Genomic DNA, 22837 nt, shown 5'->3' on the forward strand with positions numbered 1-22837 from the left:
GTGTCACCAAAAAAAAAAAAAAAATGAAAAAGGGAATCATTTTCATCACGAGACGTCCATTCCAACTTTTACATTTCAAAAGCGTCATTTTTTAAAGAGAATAAACAAAAAAAAAATACCATTATTTGTACAACTAGATCATATTATTGTATCACCAAATTTATTTTCAATCGATATACAAAAAAGAACTATATATTAAACATTCAGAATTGTCTAAGGTTTCCTTTGAATGGGCTTGTTGTTAACCACATCAAGAATCTCCGATTGAGAAAGGGTCTCATATTCTACTAGAGCTTTGGCCAATCGATGTAATTCTTCAATATGTGTAGTTAAAATTTCACGAGCACGTTTTTCAGCATCCTAAAATAAAATAAAAAAAAAAATCAAATACTGATCCTTTTTTTTTTTTTCTCTTACCATGACTAAATCTTTGATTTCATTTTCAATCAACACTTTTGTTTCTGTACTAAGTAAATGCATATCTTCATCATTGTAATTGACTAGACCCACTTTTTCACTCATACCAAGATTCCGTACCATCCGTCTTGCCACTTCAGTTGCCTTGACGATATCACTATGAGCGCCACTAGTCACATTATCACTTCCAAAGATCATTTCTTCAGCTACACGTCCACCCATACATACATCAATTTGAGCTATATATTCTTTTTTTGTATATGAATCCTATTGGAATCAAAAAAAAAAAAATCAAATTAACAATAATAATCATTCTTGTTATTATTACCTTGTCCATTTCCGGTAATTGAACTGTCATTCCTAAAGCACGTCCTCTTGGCATGATGGTTGCTTTATGTAAAGGTAATGCACCAGGGGTATAATAGGCCAATAGAGCGTGTCCACCTTCATGATATGCTGTCAATCGTTTGCTTTCATCTGTAATCACTGCACTTTTCCTTTCTGCACCCATGATACTCTTATCCTTGGCGAATTCCAGATGTTTTGAAGATACTTCCTTGACTCCCTCTTTACTCGCTTGAATTGCAGCTTGGTTGATCAGATTTGCTAATTCGGCACCACTGAATCCAGGAGTTCCTCTTGCAATCACATCCACATCCACATCAGATGCCACTGTAATTCCTTTCATATGTTGTCGTAATATTTGTATTCGACCTCGTACATCAGGTAATGGTACATTCACCGTTCGATCGAATCTTCCAGGTCGTACCAAAGCTTTGTCTAAGAGTTCAGGAAAGTTGGTTGCTGCAATAAAGATCACACCTTCTGTTTGAGAAAATCCATCCAGATCCACTAATAGCTGATTAAGTGTTTGTTTCATATATGATTGATCCTTTGGATTGCGCTTGGAACCAATAGCATCGATTTCATCAATAAAAACAATACTAGGAGCTTTGCTTCTTGCCGCCGCTACATTATAAAAGTATAAATAAAAATGATGAATGAAATATACAATACCCCCCCCTTTTTTTATTATTATTATTATACTTACCAAATAGTTCTCTGATTCGTCTTGCACCAACGCCAACATACATTTCATCGAATTCACTACCAGACATAAAGAAAAAAGGTACACTAGCTTCACCTGCAACTGCACGAGCCAACAAAGTTTTACCAGTACCAGGTGGACCTGTCAATAGAACACCTTTAGGTAATTTTCCACCTAATTCAGTATATCGATGTGGATTCTTCAAAAATTGAACGATTTCTTCCAATTCGTCTTTGGCTTCATCACACCCTTGTACATCTTCAAACTTAACCACTTGCTGCTGAGAAGGTTCGTATTCCGATTGCGTTGATGATGATGTTTTGAGTAAACCTGAGTTTTCCATAGAGAGTGATAATACAGTCAATAGACAAAAAGTGTATGTAAAGGTAACACCAATCCAACGTAACGCTTTCCAAAACATCGCTCCCGGAGCTACAATGAATAGTAAAAAAAAAAAAAAAAATAAGACTCTATTGATCCAATTTTTATTGACACTTACCTTCTTCTACCACTACATAGACTGGATCAGTTTTATTTGTACCCGAAGATGAACTAGCTGTATTTTTCCCTAGTAAGAAAAAGAAAAAGAAAAAGACAAAAAAAAAAAACGTATGTTAACCGGACTTTGTAAAACCTTAAAAGATTTCACCATCAGATAAAATCATATCATCTATATCATTACCTTCCATATGCTTCATCAATTCTGGCATGACCTTGTTTTCTTGACCTGTTTCCACTAAAGCAGCTATATAATGACGATAACTTTCATCGTCATGAGCACATGTTGAATTTTCAAATCGATTGATCACGTCTCTTTGTCGTTTGGCCATTCGAAGTTCCTAATGAAAAATATATAATAAAACAAATAAATAAATAAAAAATCATTCGATGTACACTTCCTCTACTCTATCTTCCTTTACTTTGTACAATGTAGCTTGTAACCGAGGATCACTCGGATGAGCATTAGCATCTTGTTCCAACCTAGCCAAATATTGCCAACGGTTTCTATAAGGAGGACCAGTCATTCTTCGAACATGTATACAGCTAATCTAAAAATAAAAAAAAAAAGAAAAAGATGAATAAAAAAGATTAGATTGACATTGTCAAAAAGACATTTAGATTGATATTGTCAAAAAGAGAATAGCCAACGGAAGTATTTTTTTTTTCTTTTGTTGCATACCATATTGGAGGAAGAATGATTCGTAAAAAGAGTTTTCCTTGATGAAGGCCATGCTTGACGCGTTGTTGCGTACTTGAAGAAGATTCTATGCTAAAAGAAAAAAAAAAAAAGAAAGAAAGAAAGAAAAAGGAAAAGCATGGTCAACATTGGACGAAGTGAAAAGGTTAAGGTGTAAAGTAATTAGTAGTCACTTTTTGACTACTTACTTTTATATATCTAGCAAAGGCCTGATCCATACTTGATAGTGATAAATAAGTAAAAGCTGAAAGCGAGAAAGAATGGTGTGAGAGAGTACAAAGAAAAAAAGAGAGAGAGAGAAAGACGAAGCGGAATTAAATTGGTGAGAGGCAGACAAAAGACAATTGATGCACAAAAAAAAAAGAACATGGGGCGGACTTGTAATTCACACAACGCATGATTGTAACTTTACCAATCAATCATCTGTATCCAAGATACACCCACACACAAAAAAATTCTTTATTGAATAATAAATAATATAAGTCTATAAGGCACTCTGAAGTTCTTGTTCTAATAATTCCGAGCTTGCAAGTTGAGAATGAAGTTTGTAATAAGCTGATTTGTTATTCAGGAGTTCTTGATGTGTTCCTGGTTAAAAAAAAAAAAAAGAAAATACAAAATGAGTTCTTTTCAATGAATCTTTGGTTCCATTTTTTTTTTTTTTTTTTTTTTTTACCTTTTTCAATGATGCTTCCAGGTACACGTCCCATCACCATAATCATATCTAATCGTAATAGAAAAAAACAAGAATAAGAACAATCATCATTGTTATCATTCATCTTACCTGAGGCTTGAATTGTAGATAAACGATGGGCAATTGCAAGCACTGTACAATTTTTCATTGATTCAGTCATGGCTTCTTTGACATGTCGTTCAGAGTGTGCTATAAACAAGAGTATATAGAAAAAAAAAATTAGAAAAACCATCCTAATTCTTTTATTTTAAAATAAACTTACCATCCAATGCAGACGTTGCTTCATCTAACATAAGAATCTAAATTTACAAAATCAGTAATCTATCCTTATAACAATAAAGACGTATTTACCTTTGGCTTTTTCAAAATCACACGTGCAATGGCAATACGTTGTCGTTGTCCTCCAGATACCATAAGTCTATAAGTCAAAAAAAAAAAAAATGAGAACAAAACTATACATATGTATCATTTATATATTTACCCTCGTTCACCAACAGTAGTATCATATTGTTCAGGGAGTGCCATAATGGTATCATGAATCCGAGCTCTTTTGGCAGCATCATACACTTCTTCGGCAGTAGCATCAGTGCGTCCGTATTGAATATTGTAAAAGATTGTATTGTTGAAGAGACTTGTATCTTGAGGTACCACACCCATAGCTCGTCGCAGACTATCCATAGTCACATCCTTGATATTTTGTCCATCCACATAGATATTTCCTGATTGAGGTTCATAGAAACGGAAGAGAAGGCGTAGAATGGTTGATTTACCACATCCAGAATGACCAACAAAGGCTGCTTTGCTACCAGCAGGAATGACAAAGTTGAGATTATTCAATACAGGATGATCAGGATGATAACCAAACGTGACGTTTTCAAATCGAATTTCACCACCTTTGTAGACAAATTCCTTAGCATTAGGTGCATCCACTACTAATGGAGTACGATTTTCAAGGTCAAACAGAGTATCCATGTCGATAAGCGATTGTCTTAATTCACGATAAACCGATCCAAGAAAATTTAGAGGCATTGACAATTGGAAGACTAGTTGATTCACCATGACTACATCACCCACCGTCATTGTTCCTTTCATTACACCATTAGCTGAGAGTAACATCATCATCGTTAATGCTGTACTGAAAATTGCATTTTGTCCTGCGTTGAGTGCTGCCAGACTAGTAGCCACTTTGAGCGATGCCTTTTCATACTTTTGTAAAGGCTTATCATATTGTTCCGCTTCGAATTTTTCATTATTGAAATACTATAATAAAAAAAAAAAAAGATAGAATTTGGTCAAATCATAATAATAAAAAGGGATCAATTTTACCTTGACACTTTCAAAATTGATCAAAGAATCAACAGCTTTCGAGGCAGCCACATTATCAGCAGCATTGGCTTGTTTTCGGAATTGAGTTCTATAAATTATAATGTGATAAGTGAAAAATCATACTGGAATTAAAAAAAAAACTTACCTCCAAGCAGTTGTGGTCACAGTAAAGGCAGTATAAGCAGCAATGGTAGAAAAAGTCAATAATGCATATGGAGTACCAAAATTGTATGCCTAAAAAAAAAAAAAATAAGAAAATGAAAAATCATTTATACGATACATTCTTTTACATATACATACCAGAATACCACAGACCATTGATATTTCCAATGCTGTTGGTAATACATGGAATACCATGGAGCTCACCATAAAACTGATCCCTCTATTTTACATTTTTTTTTTTTTAAAAAAAAAAAAGAGGTCAGACAATCACATACTTTTTCTTTGTTCTTTCTTTACTTACTTTGTACCACGATCAATAGCTCTATTGAGACCACCAGTTTGTCTATTTAAATGAAATCCAAGATCCAATCGATGTAAATGAGAAAAGACATTCAATGCTACACGTCGAATTGCCTTTTGTGCAACATTAGCAAATACAGCATTCCGTAATTCTTGAAAAGCACTTGCACCAAGTCGAGCAAGTCCATCTATATAAAATGAATATATATTAGTATCCAATCACTATCCTTTTATTTATTTATTTATTTATTTATTTTACAGCCAATGATTGCAGCTCCACACACAGCCCACATGGTAGCATCTTCCGGTATTGTTGCATTCAGAGAATCAATCACATTCTTAAAATAAAAAGGAACTTGTACATTCAATAACTAAGGTAATGATAAAGAAAGTAAAAAAAATAATTTAATACTTTTTTTTTTATCAAACTATACAAATACAAGGAGAGTTCTTTTACCTTGCCACCAACTAGTAAAGATAAGGCGATCACCACACGAGTCTTGACACCAACATCATTCTTTGGCCATATATATTTCATCATTTGACGAATAATAGCCCAGTCTGTCTTATTCCGATCCTTTGTTGACTCTACTACAGGTGTTGGTTTGTTTGGCGTGGTTGCATTCACCGTCTTGTTGATAAGCGTTTTATCGGTAAGTTTTGATGTTTCGGACGTAAATGCACGCCTGCCTCCAGGCCAAGCAGTAATAGTGTTAGATATGGTTGAGTTATAAGTTTTCTTGGTGGAGAAAAACCCTGGTCGAATCAATAATGGTTGGTGTGTCCATGTTGATAAGCACTGATTGTTTGTACGCAGTGGAGTTCTATTACATAATGCTGTAGGTGCCCGTAACCAGGACGTTGAAAGTCGTGGCAACATTCAGGAAATCAATGACTCCAAAAGGGTAAAGTATATAAAATTTCGCTTTTATCAGGAAAAAGAGAGACAAAGAAGAGAAAACAACAAGCAAGATTTGGTCGCGGGAAGTGAAAATCAACCGATCTTTTTTTTTTTTTTTTTTTTTTGTATGGATGGGTATTCATCCTTCTCCGGCTCTGTTAAAATGAACATGTATTGTGCACAAAAGATCAACCTCCTGATGATCTTTCATTAATCTTGTGATAATAACATGTATTTATATATAAGAAGAAAAAAAAAGTGTATAATGTACAGAGGGCGCTACCCTAATTAGGTATTTAGAAATAACTGGTGGATCTTTTTGATATTACCTGCCAAACTGAGTAAATTGTGACATGATGTTAGATCATCTTTGGCTGACGAAATATAGCATTTTTTGATCATCGTATATCTTTTTACATATCGTCATCCGTTTGTTTTTATAAAAAAGTTGAAATCGGAGAGTGGAAGATCTGGACTGGGGAGGGTACCACAAGTTGTTATTGAAAAGCCGGCATAGTAAACAAGCAACCAGTTAAGAAAAAAAAAAAAACTTTAGACAAAATCATTCTAATTACTAGAATAATATGATGATAGCTTTCTCAGACTTTGTTACGATCCATCTTCCAGTATTCGTTTGATGTTAAATGAAGGGCCCTGTCTTTTATTGACATCAAATGTTGGGAGGCATGACGAAGCAATGCTGGGTCATACAACTACCTTTCTAACAGTGTTGCATGTTTTAAGCGATCTGATTTATAATTTTTTTTTTTTTAAAAAAAAAAAAAATGAAAATGAAAAAAGTCTATTATAAATCTTCGGTTCATACGGAGAATCAATTAGATAAGGATAAAAAATATATCATTGGTTAGATGTGATAACAATGACATGCCTCAAGTTAGTGATTATCCTTGTTGTTGATTGGACGATAGCAAAATTTAGACTTTCGGATCCTTTTCCTTTTTTTTTTTGTCAACCCAATAGTGGGAAAAGATAACGGTGAATGATTCAAATCAAATAAAAAAAAATGATCTCTTCCGGTTGATCGGTATAGATAAGTTTGACAAGTTCAAAAAGAAAAAAAAAAAAAGAGGAAGAAGATATATATATACTATTGAAGGGACTTTTTGCCTTTTTTATATAACGCCATAGATTGAGGAAAGATTTGATTTATTGAGAAAATAGTGGGGTCTACCGAATACGGTAAAAAATGACAAGAAAAGAACAAAAAGTTTTTGGATGATGCACAAAAAAAAAAGTAAGAAGAAAGTAAAATAAAAAGTAAAATAAAAAAAAAACAAAAGAATACAAGGATAAAACAATAATACAATAATACAATAATAAATTGAAGGTTAAGGAGTTGGAGGTGAAGGAATAATATTTTCAGAAGGACGAGGTTCACTGTCATCATCAAAAAGAGGAGAAGATGGTTTTGAATATTGAGGGTGAGTACGCCTAGGTCTACGAATGGAATCATAGTCTTGCATAGATAAATCAGTTACCAGTACATCATAAGCCGTTCGTTTTCCATTTTTCACTTGATCTTTTTGTTGTTCAGCCTTTTTCCTAGCAAGCTTAGCATAATCTATTATGATTTGAAATAAAGTTAGGTTAGTAACGTGGTAAACACTTCCATTCATAATAATTATTATTATTATTTTCGTAACATACGTAATCCACAGGCATTGCATAAAGTTCTTGCTCCATCAGGACCTCGTCGCCATTCAGGTGTTTCAGAGATATTACAAGAATGACATCGACCTTGAAACACAGAACGCCGCTATACAAATAAAAGAATTATTAACAACACGTCTCATTTTTTTTTCTCTTATGATTATCTTCTTACGCCTCGTTTCTTTTGTGGTATAGAATGAAAATTGGCATCTACTCTTTTGGATGATTTGTTGGTTTTTTTGTTTGATGATTCATTTTCTTGGTTACGACCCTAAATAGTAAAAAAACGAAAAAAAAAGTGAATAAAGCCTCATCAAATTAGTCACACCAAGAATATATAAAGTCCTCTTTTTTTTTTTATATCTATTTTTTATTACCTGAAGGGAATCATTATCATCATCATTCCCACTAAGAGTGGCATCACCATCATTTCCATGTAATCGAGCTATTTCCGCAGCCATTTGATGTTTTCGTAATCGTAATAAAGCATTCAATACTTCGTTCGCACGTCCAATCATTCCATCTAGCCAGGGTTGCATCTTAGTTGAGTCACAAAAATAATCTTGATCAAGTAAAAGATGTTTTTGTTGTGTCATATTATCGCTTAGATAATAACATTGTCGAATCACCTAATCCAAAGGGAAAAAAAAAGAGTTCAAATAATTGGTAAATCACAATATATTTCATCTTTTTTTATTTAATATACCTCTTGTACATCGTTATCTATTCGTATGATTGCTTGATCTTGAGATGATGATGATGAAGATCGTCGACGTGTTTCTTCTTCTTCCTGTTGTGAAATAATACTAGGTCGTCTTGTTGATGATTTAGGTATAGACAAAGAAGAAGAAGAAGGAGCAGATGTTGATAATGAAGATGATGAAGAGGTGTTAGGAATTGTGGCTGTGATATGAGGTAATGAATGTTGTCGTAAATGATATTGATTTTGTTGATTGATGGGCGCAGTTATAGATGAAGAAGATGATGGTGATGATGATAATGATGATACTAGTGAGGGAAGTGATGTGCGGTGTTGCTGCTGAGGTTGAATCGATTGCTCATCGATGCGAGTATTGCTATTGGATAATGACCATGGAGGAGTAGGTGATAACGGAGGGGGGGCCATGATGTTTCGATTTTGTATATAACCATCCATAGAGGATATAGGTGGAAGTTTCAATCGTTCGTTATTTTCAAGATGCCTAATAAAATTAAATTAAAAAAAGAAAAAAAAGGATAAGTATATATGAACAAAGATATAATAATGATGATATAGGTGATTCTTTCAAAATACCTCATCATAGAGAGAGAGGTAAATCGTATATCACACTTATAGTATATTCAGTTCCCGGTTCTAACTATATCTATATCTAGTTATATTCATATATATATATTTATAAGAGAGTAGATTTACCTTGGTGAAGGAGTCATGAAGGCTAAAATGGTGAACGAAACGAAGAAAAGAGAGAAGAATGAATGTAATATTGTATAAATATTCTTTATATAACCGTCTATAAAGAAAAAGAAAAAGAAAAGACAATAAGAACCAAAAAAAGAAAAAGGGAAAAAAAAAGGAAAGAAAGAGAAAATGGTTGAGGTCTGACTTTGAGATTTTAGGGCAAAAGGATAAAAGACTGCTGGAATTTCCTTTTTAGGACACCCCTTATTTTCTTTTTTTTTTTTCATTCCCCTTCTGTTTTTGGGTTGGTTGATTTATGAGTTCTTTTTTTTTTTTGGCCATCTATATCTTATTTCTTCAAGTAAAAAAAAAAAAAAAACCTTACTGGCCAAAAAAAAAAAAAAAAAAAAAAAAAAAAGAGAAAAAAAAACAACAATCATCCCCCCCCACCAATCCCCATCTTTGGTTACTGTGTGTATCACCATCACCATCTTTCAGTTCTTTCCCAATATGATTTTTATCATATCTCTATGAGAAAACAATTCCTGCCAAATCACATGCACTTTTTTTCTATACGTTTTTAAGACTTATCAGGACAATAAACCTACCACGTGGTAAAAATCAAAGCATCTTTTTTTATACATACATATATTTATTTATTTTTCACTATATACACATAATAACAATAATAATAGTTGTTAATAATAATAAAAAAAAAAAAAGAGGGGGGGGGAGAATCAATGAATTGCATAATTAGTATAATCATATCAAAAATAAAAATAAAAATAAAAATAACTATACTAATAAGAATTCAATTCATTAACTAACGAATAGAGTATGTACTAACTACAGATGATGTTGAAGGACTAGTCGGAGAGAGACCATCCATAGAATTGTATATCCCCGGATAACCGATGGTGGCACTAATCGGTGACGAAGATGATGATGATTGTTGTTGTTGTTGTTGTAATTGGTGGTTTCTTGATCCTAATCCTCCATCTTGATAGGAATATGTTTTCGGGTAATAGGAAGAATCGTGTTGAGATGTTGATAATGTTGATGTAGTTGTTGTCACTGGCGTTGTCACCGAAAATCCGGAAGTTGACATACCTGCCGTATTGCTATTGGTCAAAAGATTATGATGATGAATAGATCCATTGTCACTATCAGTTGTTTTCATTTTTGGTGTAATGGCTTCCAATAAAATATCTCGTAATCGGTAACATTGTCTTTGTCGTTTGACATAAAAGTATGGTTTTTGTGCTAATGGTGCTGGATGATTAGATCGTAAAGCCTGCATAACATTTTCCACTTCATCATCAGAATCTAAATAATCTTCATTGTTCCCTGTTGACGTTGTTGTTGCTGAAGTTAATGATGTCGTTGATGATGATGTGATATTTGTATGATTGGTATTGAGATTAACGCTGCCATTAACATGTCCATTCGGTGTAGATGAAGGCACTTTCTTCATTTTTGTATTTTTGCCAGTCAATGCACCCACAGCACCAGCTATACCAAAAATAGGAAAAAGATAAAGTGAATTTGCGTGATGAGTAAGAAAAATGAGATGTGACTTTCCCAAAATAAAATAAAACTTACATTGAGGTCGACCAATCGCCTTTTTTTGATACGCCTGCAGTAACACATCATAAGGTTGAGACCGTCCAGCTACTGCCCTTTTCGCACCCATTGAGTGACTCTTGCACGTCAAAGACCTAGTACATGGTAAACCATTGGGTTGTTGTATAACGCCACATTGCTTATCCAGATCTAAAGGAGCTAAAAATAACAAAAAGATCGTCCATCAATAATTCTCTTTTTTATTTTTCTTTTCCACAAATTGTTATTACCTTTTTGTTTGGTTTTCGTTTTTGATTTTTCCTTTTTCATCTTCTTTTTCTCTCCTTTTTCCATAGAATTCGGAGGTGGTCGCTTTGAATTGGCGCTGCTATCTTCATCCTGTAAGTTATCTTTGCCAATATTATTGTTGCCTTTCACTAGTTTTTTTTTCTTTTTCATCGATGTCGCGTCCTTATTATTTTGTTTCAAAGTACCCATATGATCATCATCATCTTCTTCATCATCGTCATTATCATTGTCAGAAAAGAAATTTTGAGTTGATACTTTCTTTTTGGTCCCGTCGCCGTTTGTATTCATAGTTGTTTTCTTTTCCAATTTGCTGTTAGTACCATTTCCTTTTCTGATACAAACATCTGTCAAAATAAAAAAATAAAAATTAAAAAAAAAAGACCTTCATCAAAACAATTGTTTTTTTTTTTTTTTTTAAAAAAAAAAAAGATCATGTCTTGATTTTAACCACTTACCAACATGTTTTTTGAAGCTACTAGCCAAAATGGATCGATGACAAGATTTGCAGTTGACCACAGCGATTTCATCTTTCATAGGTAAATTACCATAAGTTTTCATATCACGATAATTCAATTTGGTAGTTGCTGGTTCACTTTCAGATACACTATCATCACCTAAAAGTAAAAAACAAAAAGAAATAAATCTTTTATAAAAAAAAGTACATTGTTATAGTTTTGAGTGATTTACCATCCGATATATCAGTTGTTAATACATCTTTCACTTTCTTCCAATTGGATCCTGCCGCTTGTTGAAGTTCTTGAGAATGTTGTTGTTGTTGTTGTTTAAATACTGGGTTGCCTGGTTTCAAGGTAAGTTTATTCCAACTTGAGTTATCTTGAAAAACAGAAAGAACACCAGGTGTAATGTGTTTTGTCCATCCTTTTTCTTTTGCATCGTCACCAAAAAGTGGTTTAGATAAGTTGGTAATATCTATATATATATAAAAATGAAATATAAATGTAGTATAAATACCCATGAGTTATAAGTGATCGAACGAATCAAGAGGTACACTGTTTATTTTTAAAAAATACCTGTTTGTAACCTTTCAATTTTAGCAGACTTTTGTTTTAAAATAGCTTGTTGTTCTTCAGTTAATGGTTCTAAAGAAAAAGAAAAAGTGTATAAGTCATAATAAACAGGATTCATACGTTTATTCGTGAAAACTAATCCATCATCTTTTCAACAAGTTTTAAAAGATAAAATGTTCTATTTTTCATATTTTATCTTCTTTTGTATCAAACCAAAAAGATCGTAAGTGCTTGTCATAAAGTTTTACCTTGTTTTTTCAAAGAACCATTCCCTGACATGGTGTTGAAAAATCACAATAAATATAAATATATATATAAAAAGAGAGAGAAAGAAAGAAACCAAGCAAAAGGAAAAAAAAAAAAAAAGAGCAGACCGAAGAACAGGTTGCAGCCCATAAAATATCAAGTTTTAAAAGAGCGACATCAGTTTATTATCATAATTTAGGGTAAAAATAAATAGTTGATATAAAAGTATCTATAAAACTGCATTGTTTTTGTCTCTTCTATCAATTGTACGCCAAGAGTTGTTCATCACGCCACGATAATTCCACACTGGATATTCTTGTTGAATATTACCTGATGTATCCACTAAGATATATATATATGTATAAAAAGAGATAAGATGATTTGCTTTCCATTGATTATTAAAAAAAAAAAATCAATTTACCTGCACGACTAACAATACGTGTATTTCTTTTCACGTTAATTTCAACAGTCCAAAGACACCATCCCCACATATTGGTTGTAGTAGAATCTGTTTTTGGTTGATATAAGATAGCTTCTTTCCAAGTTTTACCATCATCCCCAGAGACATCTAAAAAAAAAAAAAAAGAAAAAGAGAATGATTACACCGATTCGCATAAATCGTCTTAACTTACCGACGCGTTGGATTCCACGACCACCACCTGAAAAAAAAAGAGAATAATAAAGATTAAAATGAAAACATTTTATTTCTTCATTTTTCTTTATCTCTTACCAGAAAGTGCATATCCAGAAACTCTGGCTTGACGACAATTGGATTCAACTTGACCATCAGCAGGATCACATACATAAGATTGGACATTGAATTCACCAATAGAAGGTACCTTACACCAATATTCAGCTGCTTGTTGTTCTGTTTCAATCTACTCCATCAAAAATATTTATATATATAGATCATCATGTATTTGAACCATGATATATATAAACTTACATGAGAAGGTAGTATTTTGTAATCCCTTTGTTGAAAGTAAGAAGATGATTCTTGATTTTGAATGATAATGGACTTTAAAAATTTGACAGATCTTGCTCCAATATAACCTATATTTTCAAAAAAGGAAAAAAAAAAGAAGGTTAACAAAGGAATTAAAAAAAATCCTCATTTCCTCCTTTGTTACATCACCTGGAACAACAACCCTAATAGGAGCGCCGTGATCTTGCGTCAATGGTGCGTCATTCATCTAGAATAGGAATAAATTGAGATTTTGTACAACCATTTAATTCTTTTGTTTTTCTTTAAATTTACCTCATAAGCCAATAATACATCACCAAATTCATCTCTAATGTTTAATATTTGATAAATAAATAAAAAAAAAGTCATTAGCGATGATAAAAGTTCCCATCCCCCCTTTTTTTTTTTTTTTGGTATCAACGTACAATGCTTTGGATAAAGGAATTGAGGACCCATAACATCTATCTTCTTCACACTAATAATAATAATAATAATAATAATAATAATAAAAGATGAGAATATTTTACTCGATCCATGTGATAATTTTTTTTTTATTCACCTGTTCTACTGATTCAAATGCAACATGAAGTGATCCAATATCAGGTAACTGGCAATTAATTCCAATAGAACCAAGAACATCTTTCAATCGGCAACCAGCATAAGACCCATTCCCAATTGCACCTGGACCCCAAATTACCTAAAATTTAATAAGATAAGGATATAATATATATATTTTACCTAAAAAAAAAGATCTTTTCTATGTACATATGAATATCTTTATTTTTTTTACCCCTTTTGTATCTTTCACCTTATGTAATCCATCTCGTCGATTACCCTAAAGAATATAAAAAGTTAAATATAAATCATTTTTCAAAACTGGTTTTGATATTGTTTCTTACAGCGCACTATATAAAGAGAGAGAGAATCAGAAAGACCGAAAAGGGTGAGAACTAAGTGTGGGAAAATAAACGTGTATTTACCTGCATTGCCATTACTATAGTCTTTTTCTTGAATTGTTGTTTGAGCTGTTCCACAGTGAATTGTTGTGCAGTTTCTAATCCAATGCCTTGAATGCTAATGACATGGTGATCGTCTAACTTTGGTAATGGTCCATGAGAACGACAAAAAAAATGTTCTAAAGGTGTAATATATGCTTTAACAAGATCAGGAGGAGTTGGTTCTGCATTGAATGGTTTGTCTTTGCGAATTTCTAACTTGAGGTCTTGTCGTGAAGGTTCATAACTATAGTCTAGTTGTTTGGACATTAAAATAAATAAATAAATACTAACGTAGAAGTCAAAAGAAAAAGAAAAAAAAGAAAGTAAAAAAAAAAAAAAAAAAAAAAAGAAAAAGGAGAAAATGATCAGTTCATATTTGATTGAATGTTCACTGCAGCTTTCATACTCCGTAGGTTTCACACGTCGTTTGTACCTATTCATGCTCCCCTTTGAGCCAAAAAGATATATATATATATATATATAAAAGAAGGTTTCTTTATTGACATGTCATATACACATAAAGATAATAAATATCTATATAGCTAATTTCACTAATTTAAAATAAACAAATAATATCAATAATATTTTATTCTTTCTTCAAAGAATAAACATAACTACAATAAATAAATAAAAAAAAAATTGAATAATAGAATAGAAATTTGGGATTTTTCAAAAACTTTCTTACCTTTTTAGGAGATCTTTCGCGTATTTCATCTATCATATGTGCAGTTTTCAATCCATTGGACCTAGTGAAAGGAAAAAAAAAGTTAATAATGAAATCAAATCATTCTTCTTTTTTTTCCCATTTACCATTCCAAATAAACCAATTTTTGACTAGGAAATCCTTTTGCTCGTAAAACGTTTCGAATAGTAAAAGCTTCATCATGCCAATCCACATGTGTTAGTAATTCACGAGACGCTGCGGTATATGCAAGATCATATCCATTATCACTATAATTGGTTGCAACATGCTTTTGAACTAATCGTTTCTTTTTGGCCAATTGAAAAAAGATGTCATCCTCGTTCTTTTTGCTGTTATTGCTGCTGCTATTTCTACGGATACGATTGTTTTGTTCAATCGTCAAAGGTTTTTTGCTGTTCTTTTTTTCAAGTCTTGATTTCTTGTCGTCTGGTTCAAAATAACCGTCATCAGAATGATCATTTTCATACTCATTTTCGTTTACATCGTCACTGTATGTATTTCCCATGTCATACATATCGTCATCATCTCCAAGTGCATTTTTCGTCCATACATCATCATGTTTCGTCACCTTCTTGTCATTACACGATTCATTAGGATTGTCACCATAATCATCTTCACCATCATGATCATCATCCAATGATATTGCTTTATTGGATGTACGGGTTCTTTTCGTTTTTCTTGCATATTTCGTCGTTTTTGCTGCTAATTTTGATAATGTTGATGATGTTGATGAGGTGGATCGGGGTGTAACGGATCTTCGAGATGCTGCTGGAGATTTGGGTATTGGCGTTGCTGATTTCCGTCTTGATGTCTTTGGAGTTCTTTGTTGTTTCGGTGCTTCAGATCTGTCTTCTTCATCGGATGAGAGGATAGAAACTGCTGACGGGTCACGAGGAATATTGACAGGTCGAGGTTTTGATGCTGGAAGTGAGCTCCAATATCGTAAACATAAATCTGTACAATCTCTAACCATTCATCAAGTAATATAATAATAATAATAATAATAATGGATAGTTAGACACTATTTCGATATTTCCCTTTTTCTTTTTTTTTTTAATTGATCCTCTTACTTACTCATGGAATGAGTTGGCTGGTTCCATTGTATTTTCACTATCAGGGTATCCTTTCCATTTCACTATGTATCTGATCACACGATTCTAAAAAAAAAAAAAAAGAGAGATGATTAGTCGAGTTGATAAATAAAAAAGAAAACATCACATTTTTTTTTCTTTTTCTTGTTTATTCAAATATACCCGGTAGATTTTGTGTCCACGAATAGCCTCCACTTCATATTTAGGTTCCATATCATCATCGTCTCCGTCCTCAGTATCATCGTCCTGATAATAATTCAATACCATCGCCCCTTGACTACTTCCAGAAAGAGGACCTACTGGGATATCCGGTGTTGGTGAGTTGGTTGATGTAGATCGTTTCCTAGTCTTTTTTTGCTTATAATTGTCATCATCTTGTTCTTCTGGTGTTCTTTTCGTCTGTAAAATGCTTTTTGTCGCTTTATCTGTTGCTTCAGTATATGCCGTCAATGAGTTATTGTCTTCAAGTAAGGAAGTCGCCACTGTACTATTGGGAGAATGATAGATGAATTGAGATGAACTACTAGTGGTTTTGTTGTCGTGGCTGCTGCTACTGTCGTCCTTGTCATTCTTGTTGTCATCGACTTGTTTAGCATTGCTGTCGTCACCATTATAGATACCATTTTCGTTGTTGTTGTTATTACTAGCGTTGCTATTGTTGCTGTTATCGTTGTTATTGTCGTTGTTGTTGTTATCGTTGTTATCGTTGTCATCGTTGTTATAAGTGATTGGAAAGGTGGCTGAACTGGATTGTGGTGAATCGAATATTGTTCCTCCATCACTATAATTCAAGAATGACATTCTATCTGGTTGTTGTTGTTGTTCGAGATTATCCGCCAATGATAATGGTGAACCCCTTCCTTTGTTCTTGAATCCATTCTCTAAATGAGTAGTATTGTCGGGTGCATTGGGTGATTGTTGTTGCTGTTTTGCACTTTTCTCATTGTCAGAATCGTACAAGGCGTGGTCAATGTAATCAGCGATATCCATATCATTGTCGGTTCCAGTGCCATATTCGTCATCACTTTCAATTAAGCTAATGGGGTTGATTGGTGTATCATGTTGGACTTGGTTGTTGCTGTGTTTGATATCGAGTGAAGGACCCCTGACAAGATCATGAGCTTTTTGAATGTATTTGCCCTTGTCCTGAGTGATTGAATTTTCATTGGATTCTTTTTCCACCGTACTGTTGTCATTGTTGCTGTTCGTCTTGTTCAAGATACCATCAATCGATAACATTTCGGAAAGCTAACAAAAAAAAAAAAAAAAAAAAAGGAAAAATAGGCAACGCGCGCTTTCGTGAAAAAAACTAATCTATACAAATCGAAAAAGCGGCAATTGAAAATAGTGATAGATGAAGTGCTGAGCGTGAGCTGAAGAGGACTGTTTGCTACTTACAAAAAGCATTACAGGTATGATCATCATCACAATACAATCATCCATCATCTAATATCAACTATTTCATTCGAAGCCTTCAAGTGGCATTTAAAAGATTATGCTATACTTTTTTCTTTTTTTTTTTTTTTTTTTGCCCACACACAGACCACTGATGTTACGATGGCCTGCATCCAGCAAAATAAGTTTTTATTTTGTTTATGGCTCAGATACGTATATTTCATATTATTTCTCACCGTACTACTTTGGTAGATGAATTCAAATATTTTTCCAAATAGAAGCTTTGATTACTTTTTTCTCTGTGAAATTCCATCTCAGTTCATCGTTTCGTTATGTATAATGGATGAAAAGTGATTATCATCAAGCTTTGCAATAGGATCTGCATATATGTCTATATATAATTATTTTGTCAATAGAATACAAGAAAACTTTATTGATACTATGCAGTATATCAATGATATATATATATATAAAGGGAAGGGACAAACAATTTAATTGGTATAAATAATGACTAAACTACTTCTACTGTAATAACACCTACATGATGAACTGTTTTTAGACTTTGTTTACAGTTACACCAATTGGGACCTTGATTGTTTCCACGGTGTTCATGAATCCACGTGTTGTTGTAGTTGCTTTTATGTATTGCTGTGAATATGTACAAATAAGGGAGAGTTGGATTGAATAGACATGGTTGGTGGTGAGTTGTTTAATAATCGAAGATGTTGTAATGGTTTATTAGCATGAGAAGCAGCCGATTGATAGAGTAAAGCTGGAAAAGGTTCATCTTTGAATATTAATTTTTGTGCACCTAAACAAAAAGTTAATTTAGTTTCATCTAAAATTTGGCTAAAATCAATTTATTCTTTACCTAGTAAAGCAGCAAGAGAAACAGCAGAACTAGCCATATAATGAGATACTGTTCTACTACTATATCTATATGATAAAAGGAGAAAGTAAATGAAGAAACAGGGGAATGAAAGATTAGAAAGGATGAATGTTTTTTTTTTTTTTTTTTGAGAACTTACCCAAAGAAGTTGGCAGTGCCAAGAGCTGCTACGCCCATACATAACCCAAAAGTACTACCAACAATAGCTTTATGTTTGAATGTGGAAGCAGTATTTGAACTTGTTGAGGGTGATAAGTTAAAAAAGCGCATGATTTATATATATATACACTTTATAATGGGGAATAAGAGAAAAAGAGAGAGAGAGGAAAAAAAAAAAAGGAAAAAATTGAACTGGTTCCCTCCCAATATTTAAAAGTCGCTCTTCCAAATTTTCACTTTCCTTTGTAGACATCCGTGTCCTCTCTCTTTTTTTTTTTTTAGGTTCTCTTTTTCCTTTTTATTCTTCTCCTATTCACCCTCTTTCTTTGTTTTTTTTTTTTGTTATTCAAAATGAATAGACGTTTTCAGAATCTTAATAAATATCGAAACTCCGTTGGAACTATTTCAAACAAAGAAGTAAGTTTAAAGTTATAATACTTCTAATACTTATTAACATTTGTCTTTTCTATTAATATAGGTTTGGTATGCTGATATCCCTGTCACCTCCTCATCATCTGATCTTTCCTCCTTAATTCAAGCAAATACTTCTTGGCTTGCCATCAAATGGGGTAGTAAAAGATAAACAAACATGAAAAGAACGTTCTTTATTAATATAATATCCTTGTTTTCAAGGTAGTGGATCAATTGGACTTTTACCTGTGGATAGACCTGGCAAAAACTGTGCTACTGAAGCTCGAGTATTTCATGCGCATGGAGCTTCTATATCGGATTGGCATTTTTCTCCCTTTGATGATTATTTATTAGCTACTGGTGCAGAAGATTCTATGGTAAAACAAAAAGAACAAGACAAATCTGTCAGAAGAAAAACTAAGGGGAACGATTTTTTTTTTTTTTAGATCAAGCTCTGGCAAATCCCTGATAAGGATGATACTTTGGACCCTGTTTGTTTATCTACATTAACTACTCCTTCAAGACGCATAGATATGATTCGATTTCATCCTACTGCTGACCAGGTATTAAAAAAAAAAAAGAGTCAAACCATTCCGTCTATCAACTTCTCACTTCTTTTTCTTTTTATATAGATTCTCACTACATTAGGAAACGATGGCAAAAAAGTATGCATTTGGGATATTGAAAAATCATCATGTACAATTGATTTACTGGATACTACTCCTATACACTCCTTCTCTTGGAAATCAGATGGATCACTTTTGGCTACTACTGGAAAAGATGTTATGCAGATTTGGGATCCAAGGGCACAAGAAAAGCAAATTCAAGTAATAAAACGTCCAAATGAAATAGGAGTTTGGAGAAATAAAGTGCATAACTAATTTGTGTCTTTTTCATTTTAGGCTGGTAAAGGACATGAAGGAATTAAGGGATCTCGCGTGGTTTGGTTAGGTGATTCAAATTATGTATTTACAGTGGGAATGAACAAGGTAATTCTATTTAAAATAATGAAAGAATGATTTACCTATGATTTATTTGTAGATGCGTAGTCGCCAATATGCTGTGTTTGATTCTCGTGATGTATCTAAACCTTTGATGATGAATCCACTGGACACTTCTACTGGAAATTTATTACCTCTCTACGATGAAGACACTGAAACTATGTATTTGCTCAGCCGTGGAGATGCAACCATCCGTTCATTACAATTCAGTGATCTTGGCACAACTCCTACTGTAGCTGAAAATATGGCTTGTGGTACAAACGCTTCTTTACTTGGTGGGACTTTACTTCCGAAAAGAACCTTGGATGTTATGCATACCGAAGTTGCCCGACTTATTGCTGTTACTGACAATGCTTTGATCCCTGTTTCTTATCAAGTTCCAAGAAAGGTAATGATTGGCAAAGAAAAAAAAAATAAACTCTGTATCTAATTAGATATTTTTCCCCTTTCTATTTTTACTTATTTATTTATTTAGCAATACATCGATTTTCATGCCGATCTCTTCCCTGACACTAAAGGAAATGGTAAGTGCCATAATAAAAGTATTATAACATAGATTTAACTGGAAAACTTGACTTTTTTCTTTATTTTGTATGATCTAGTACCTGCTTTATCAAGTGCTGAATGGTTTGCTGGAAAAACTGGTAAAGTTGCTACTATATCTTTGGATCCTTCAAGAAAGCAAGCTTCTCCATCCATATCTACCCCTAATATCAAGGCCACATCTGATAGGACTTCAAACAAACTGACAGATCAACCAACTCTCACGTCTTCTTGCGCCACCGACGATCAACAAAAAAATGGTCATCTAACCTCACAAACACCAGCATCAGCTTCTAATGCTGAATCGATAGTGTCAAATGATTCAACAAATGATCAGCAAAAACTTTCACATCATGAAGAAACAAAACCCACTCCTAGCAGCGACTCGATCAAGAATGTAAAAGATCATCCTAACATCACGAATACTACAACCCCAACAACCAACACTTCCATTGTCACAGATACTACTGGTATCACAAAGAAGAAACTACCCAGATACGGTACCACCAATACATCCACCTACAAATATATCAACAGTAAAACGTATCATCCAAGCACTCACTATGACGATTTGAAAGGACTTGATAGCAAGCGAAGTAGTACGACAGAAGTGATTCAAGCTAACGACAAATTTATCGCTGTTCCACTTACAGGTCCTGGTGGGCGTATTGGAGTTATCTCTACCATGACTTGCAGAGGTGGTCGTTTACCTATCCATATTCCAAGTGTTCTTACTGGCTCTGAAATCACTTGTTTTCAATTTAATCCATTTGACCCTTATATTCTCACAGTGGCCTCTGAAGATAGCAAGATCAGAGTGTTTTATCTTCCGGAAAATGGATTAGAAGATGATCTCTCTGAACCCATGGTTATTTTACAAGGTGAAATATATATATATATATATGTATATAGGAGCATAGATTGGTATTTACTTTTTTTTTTTTTTTTTTTTAGATCCTCATATGGATAAGATCAGCCTACTCTCATACCATCCTACTTCGAAAAACGTTTTAGCAACAGCATCACAAGATCTCCATCAACCCACCATTCGAATTTGGGATACAACATCATCTTCATCACCAAAATTGATCTTACAAGGTGTACATACTGAACCGATATTAGCCATGGCATGGCGCCCAGATGGAAAAGCTATTGCAACTGTTAGTGCAGACAAACAATTACGTATCGTGGATGCTCGGACTGGCGAATTGCTTGGTTCAACCCGAAAAGCACATGAAGGAAACCGTCCAAGTCGTCTTGTTTGGTTGGATGATCATCAATACTTGGTCAGCGTTGGATTTGGTCTTGGATCTATGCGAGAAATCCTATTATTTGATACACTGGACATGTCTGGTACAATTTTATCAAAGAATGCCATTGATGTATCTCCAAGTGTCATGTCTATTCACTTTGATCATGATTGTCGAGTACTTTATGCTGCTGGCAAGGTAAAAAAAAAAAAAAAAAAAAATCTCTCTACATATGATGATTGACTCATCTTTTTTTATTATTATTAGGGTGATCGCATTATTCATTGTTATGAATTTGAAAACAACACAGTTTTAACACCATTGGCTAAATTGGAATTTGGATCATTACAACAAGGATTTGCTTTTCTACCCAAACGTTTATGTAACATCAAGACATTAGAAATCGCCAAGTTTTATCGATTGACACCCACCACCATTGAACCTGTTGGTGTACACGTCCCTCGTGCTAGGGTAAAATAAAAAAAATAAAAAGGAGAAATAGTCTACAACTGATTTTTTTTTTTTTTTTTTTTTGCATAGCCTGAGTATTTCCAAGATGATGTATTTATTCCAACATTAGATATTGAACATGCAGCTCAAGAAGCAGAAGCTTGGTTCCAAGGAAAAGATCATGGATTACAACGTATCTCTCTTCAACCGGATGATATGACACCTTGTAAGTTTCCAAAAAAAAAAAAAAAGATCATGATTGATTTTTTTTTTTTTTGAATAGTGTCGAAAGCACCTCCTGCAGAACAAGTGAATCGATCAAGAGAAAAGTTTGAATCTGGGAAACGTCAAGTTAGTTTGGATCAACAACGTCAAGAAACCATGAATCGCATGTTTGCCACCGCGAAAGATGTCGATCAAGAGGATGAACGGCAGCGGCAAAAAGAAAATCAGCTTGTACTTGAACAAGATGTGGATGAAGATGAATGGGTAAGTAGAAAAAAAAAACAAATGGCAAAGATAATAATCTCATTTGTACTTTTTTTTTTTTTTTTTTTTTTTTTTTTTTTTTGTTAGGATGACTGAATGGATTGGTAGAAGAATTTCATTTCACTTTGTGTGTACTTTTTTTTTTATGTTATTATTAGATCTTTTTTTTTTTTTTTTTTGGTTTTTATTCGATGTATAATAAAAATAGAGAATAAACTAGGTTAATGATAAT

The 22837-nt window shown here is 33.3% G+C and overlaps 7 protein-coding genes across 7 annotated transcripts; 1 reads left to right on the plus strand and 6 right to left on the minus strand.

Moving 5' to 3' along the window:
• Positions 1-141: 141 nt before the first annotated feature.
• BX664DRAFT_320220 (peptidase family M41-domain-containing protein) lies at positions 142-2971 on the minus strand. The gene is made up of 9 exons (XM_051543085.1): positions 2852-2971; positions 2646-2735; positions 2386-2514; positions 2148-2304; positions 1965-2033; positions 1469-1897; positions 746-1386; positions 418-684; positions 142-360 (listed from the first exon to the last, which is right to left on the minus strand). Exons 1-9 carry the CDS (start codon positions 2879-2881, stop codon positions 214-216), a joined length of 1959 nt encoding a protein of 652 aa, XP_051404608.1. The 5' UTR covers positions 2882-2971; the 3' UTR covers positions 142-213.
• BX664DRAFT_381656 (putative ABC transporter) lies at positions 2946-6117 on the minus strand. The gene is made up of 12 exons (XM_051548980.1): positions 5603-6117; positions 5405-5516; positions 5147-5333; positions 4984-5065; positions 4829-4917; positions 4684-4771; positions 3839-4617; positions 3709-3775; positions 3620-3656; positions 3448-3546; positions 3340-3387; positions 2946-3251 (listed from the first exon to the last, which is right to left on the minus strand). The coding sequence occupies exons 1-12, from the start codon at positions 6023-6025 to the stop codon at positions 3148-3150; spliced, it is 2115 nt and encodes a 704-aa protein (XP_051404609.1). The 5' UTR covers positions 6026-6117; the 3' UTR covers positions 2946-3147.
• Positions 6118-7127: 1010 nt separating this feature from the next.
• Positions 7128-9271, minus strand: BX664DRAFT_320225 (uncharacterized protein). The gene is made up of 6 exons (XM_051543086.1): positions 9132-9271; positions 8424-8919; positions 8095-8346; positions 7890-7988; positions 7715-7823; positions 7128-7628 (listed from the first exon to the last, which is right to left on the minus strand). Exons 1-6 carry the CDS (start codon positions 9146-9148, stop codon positions 7396-7398), a joined length of 1206 nt encoding a protein of 401 aa, XP_051404610.1. The 5' UTR covers positions 9149-9271; the 3' UTR covers positions 7128-7395.
• A 557-nt stretch (positions 9272-9828) lies between these two features.
• BX664DRAFT_11755 (SCA7, zinc-binding domain-containing protein) lies at positions 9829-12318 on the minus strand. The gene is made up of 6 exons (XM_051539745.1): positions 12020-12318; positions 11676-11918; positions 11444-11602; positions 10970-11332; positions 10719-10898; positions 9829-10628 (listed from the first exon to the last, which is right to left on the minus strand). The coding sequence occupies exons 1-6, from the start codon at positions 12132-12134 to the stop codon at positions 9940-9942; spliced, it is 1749 nt and encodes a 582-aa protein (XP_051404611.1). The 5' UTR covers positions 12135-12318; the 3' UTR covers positions 9829-9939.
• A 100-nt stretch (positions 12319-12418) lies between these two features.
• Positions 12419-14557, minus strand: BX664DRAFT_320231 (Oxidoreductase, molybdopterin-binding domain-containing protein). The gene is made up of 12 exons (XM_051543087.1): positions 14207-14557; positions 14126-14131; positions 14017-14061; positions 13786-13923; positions 13652-13701; positions 13521-13554; positions 13398-13455; positions 13209-13315; positions 12993-13140; positions 12895-12921; positions 12684-12830; positions 12419-12604 (listed from the first exon to the last, which is right to left on the minus strand). Exons 1-12 carry the CDS (start codon positions 14489-14491, stop codon positions 12492-12494), a joined length of 1158 nt encoding a protein of 385 aa, XP_051404612.1. The 5' UTR covers positions 14492-14557; the 3' UTR covers positions 12419-12491.
• A 136-nt stretch (positions 14558-14693) lies between these two features.
• On the minus strand, positions 14694-17263 carry BX664DRAFT_320236 (uncharacterized protein). Its single transcript, XM_051543088.1, has 5 exons — positions 16181-17263; positions 16002-16084; positions 15035-15892; positions 14910-14970; positions 14694-14838 (listed from the first exon to the last, which is right to left on the minus strand). The coding sequence occupies exons 1-5, from the start codon at positions 17255-17257 to the stop codon at positions 14800-14802; spliced, it is 2118 nt and encodes a 705-aa protein (XP_051404613.1). The 5' UTR covers positions 17258-17263; the 3' UTR covers positions 14694-14799.
• Positions 17264-18767: 1504 nt separating this feature from the next.
• BX664DRAFT_320241 (uncharacterized protein) lies at positions 18768-22784 on the plus strand. Its single transcript, XM_051543089.1, has 14 exons — positions 18768-18878; positions 18940-19030; positions 19095-19249; positions 19319-19435; positions 19505-19699; positions 19775-19861; positions 19914-20261; positions 20349-20397; positions 20476-21297; positions 21371-21864; positions 21934-22137; positions 22207-22342; positions 22400-22605; positions 22693-22784. The coding sequence occupies exons 1-14, from the start codon at positions 18813-18815 to the stop codon at positions 22699-22701; spliced, it is 2979 nt and encodes a 992-aa protein (XP_051404614.1). The 5' UTR covers positions 18768-18812; the 3' UTR covers positions 22702-22784.
• The last annotated feature ends 53 nt before the right edge of the window (positions 22785-22837 follow it).

This window comes from Halteromyces radiatus, assembly GCF_025201355.1.
Source record: "Halteromyces radiatus strain CBS 162.75 chromosome Unknown BX664scaffold_1, whole genome shotgun sequence".
Lineage (NCBI taxonomy): Eukaryota > Fungi > Mucoromycota > Mucoromycetes > Mucorales > Cunninghamellaceae > Halteromyces > Halteromyces radiatus.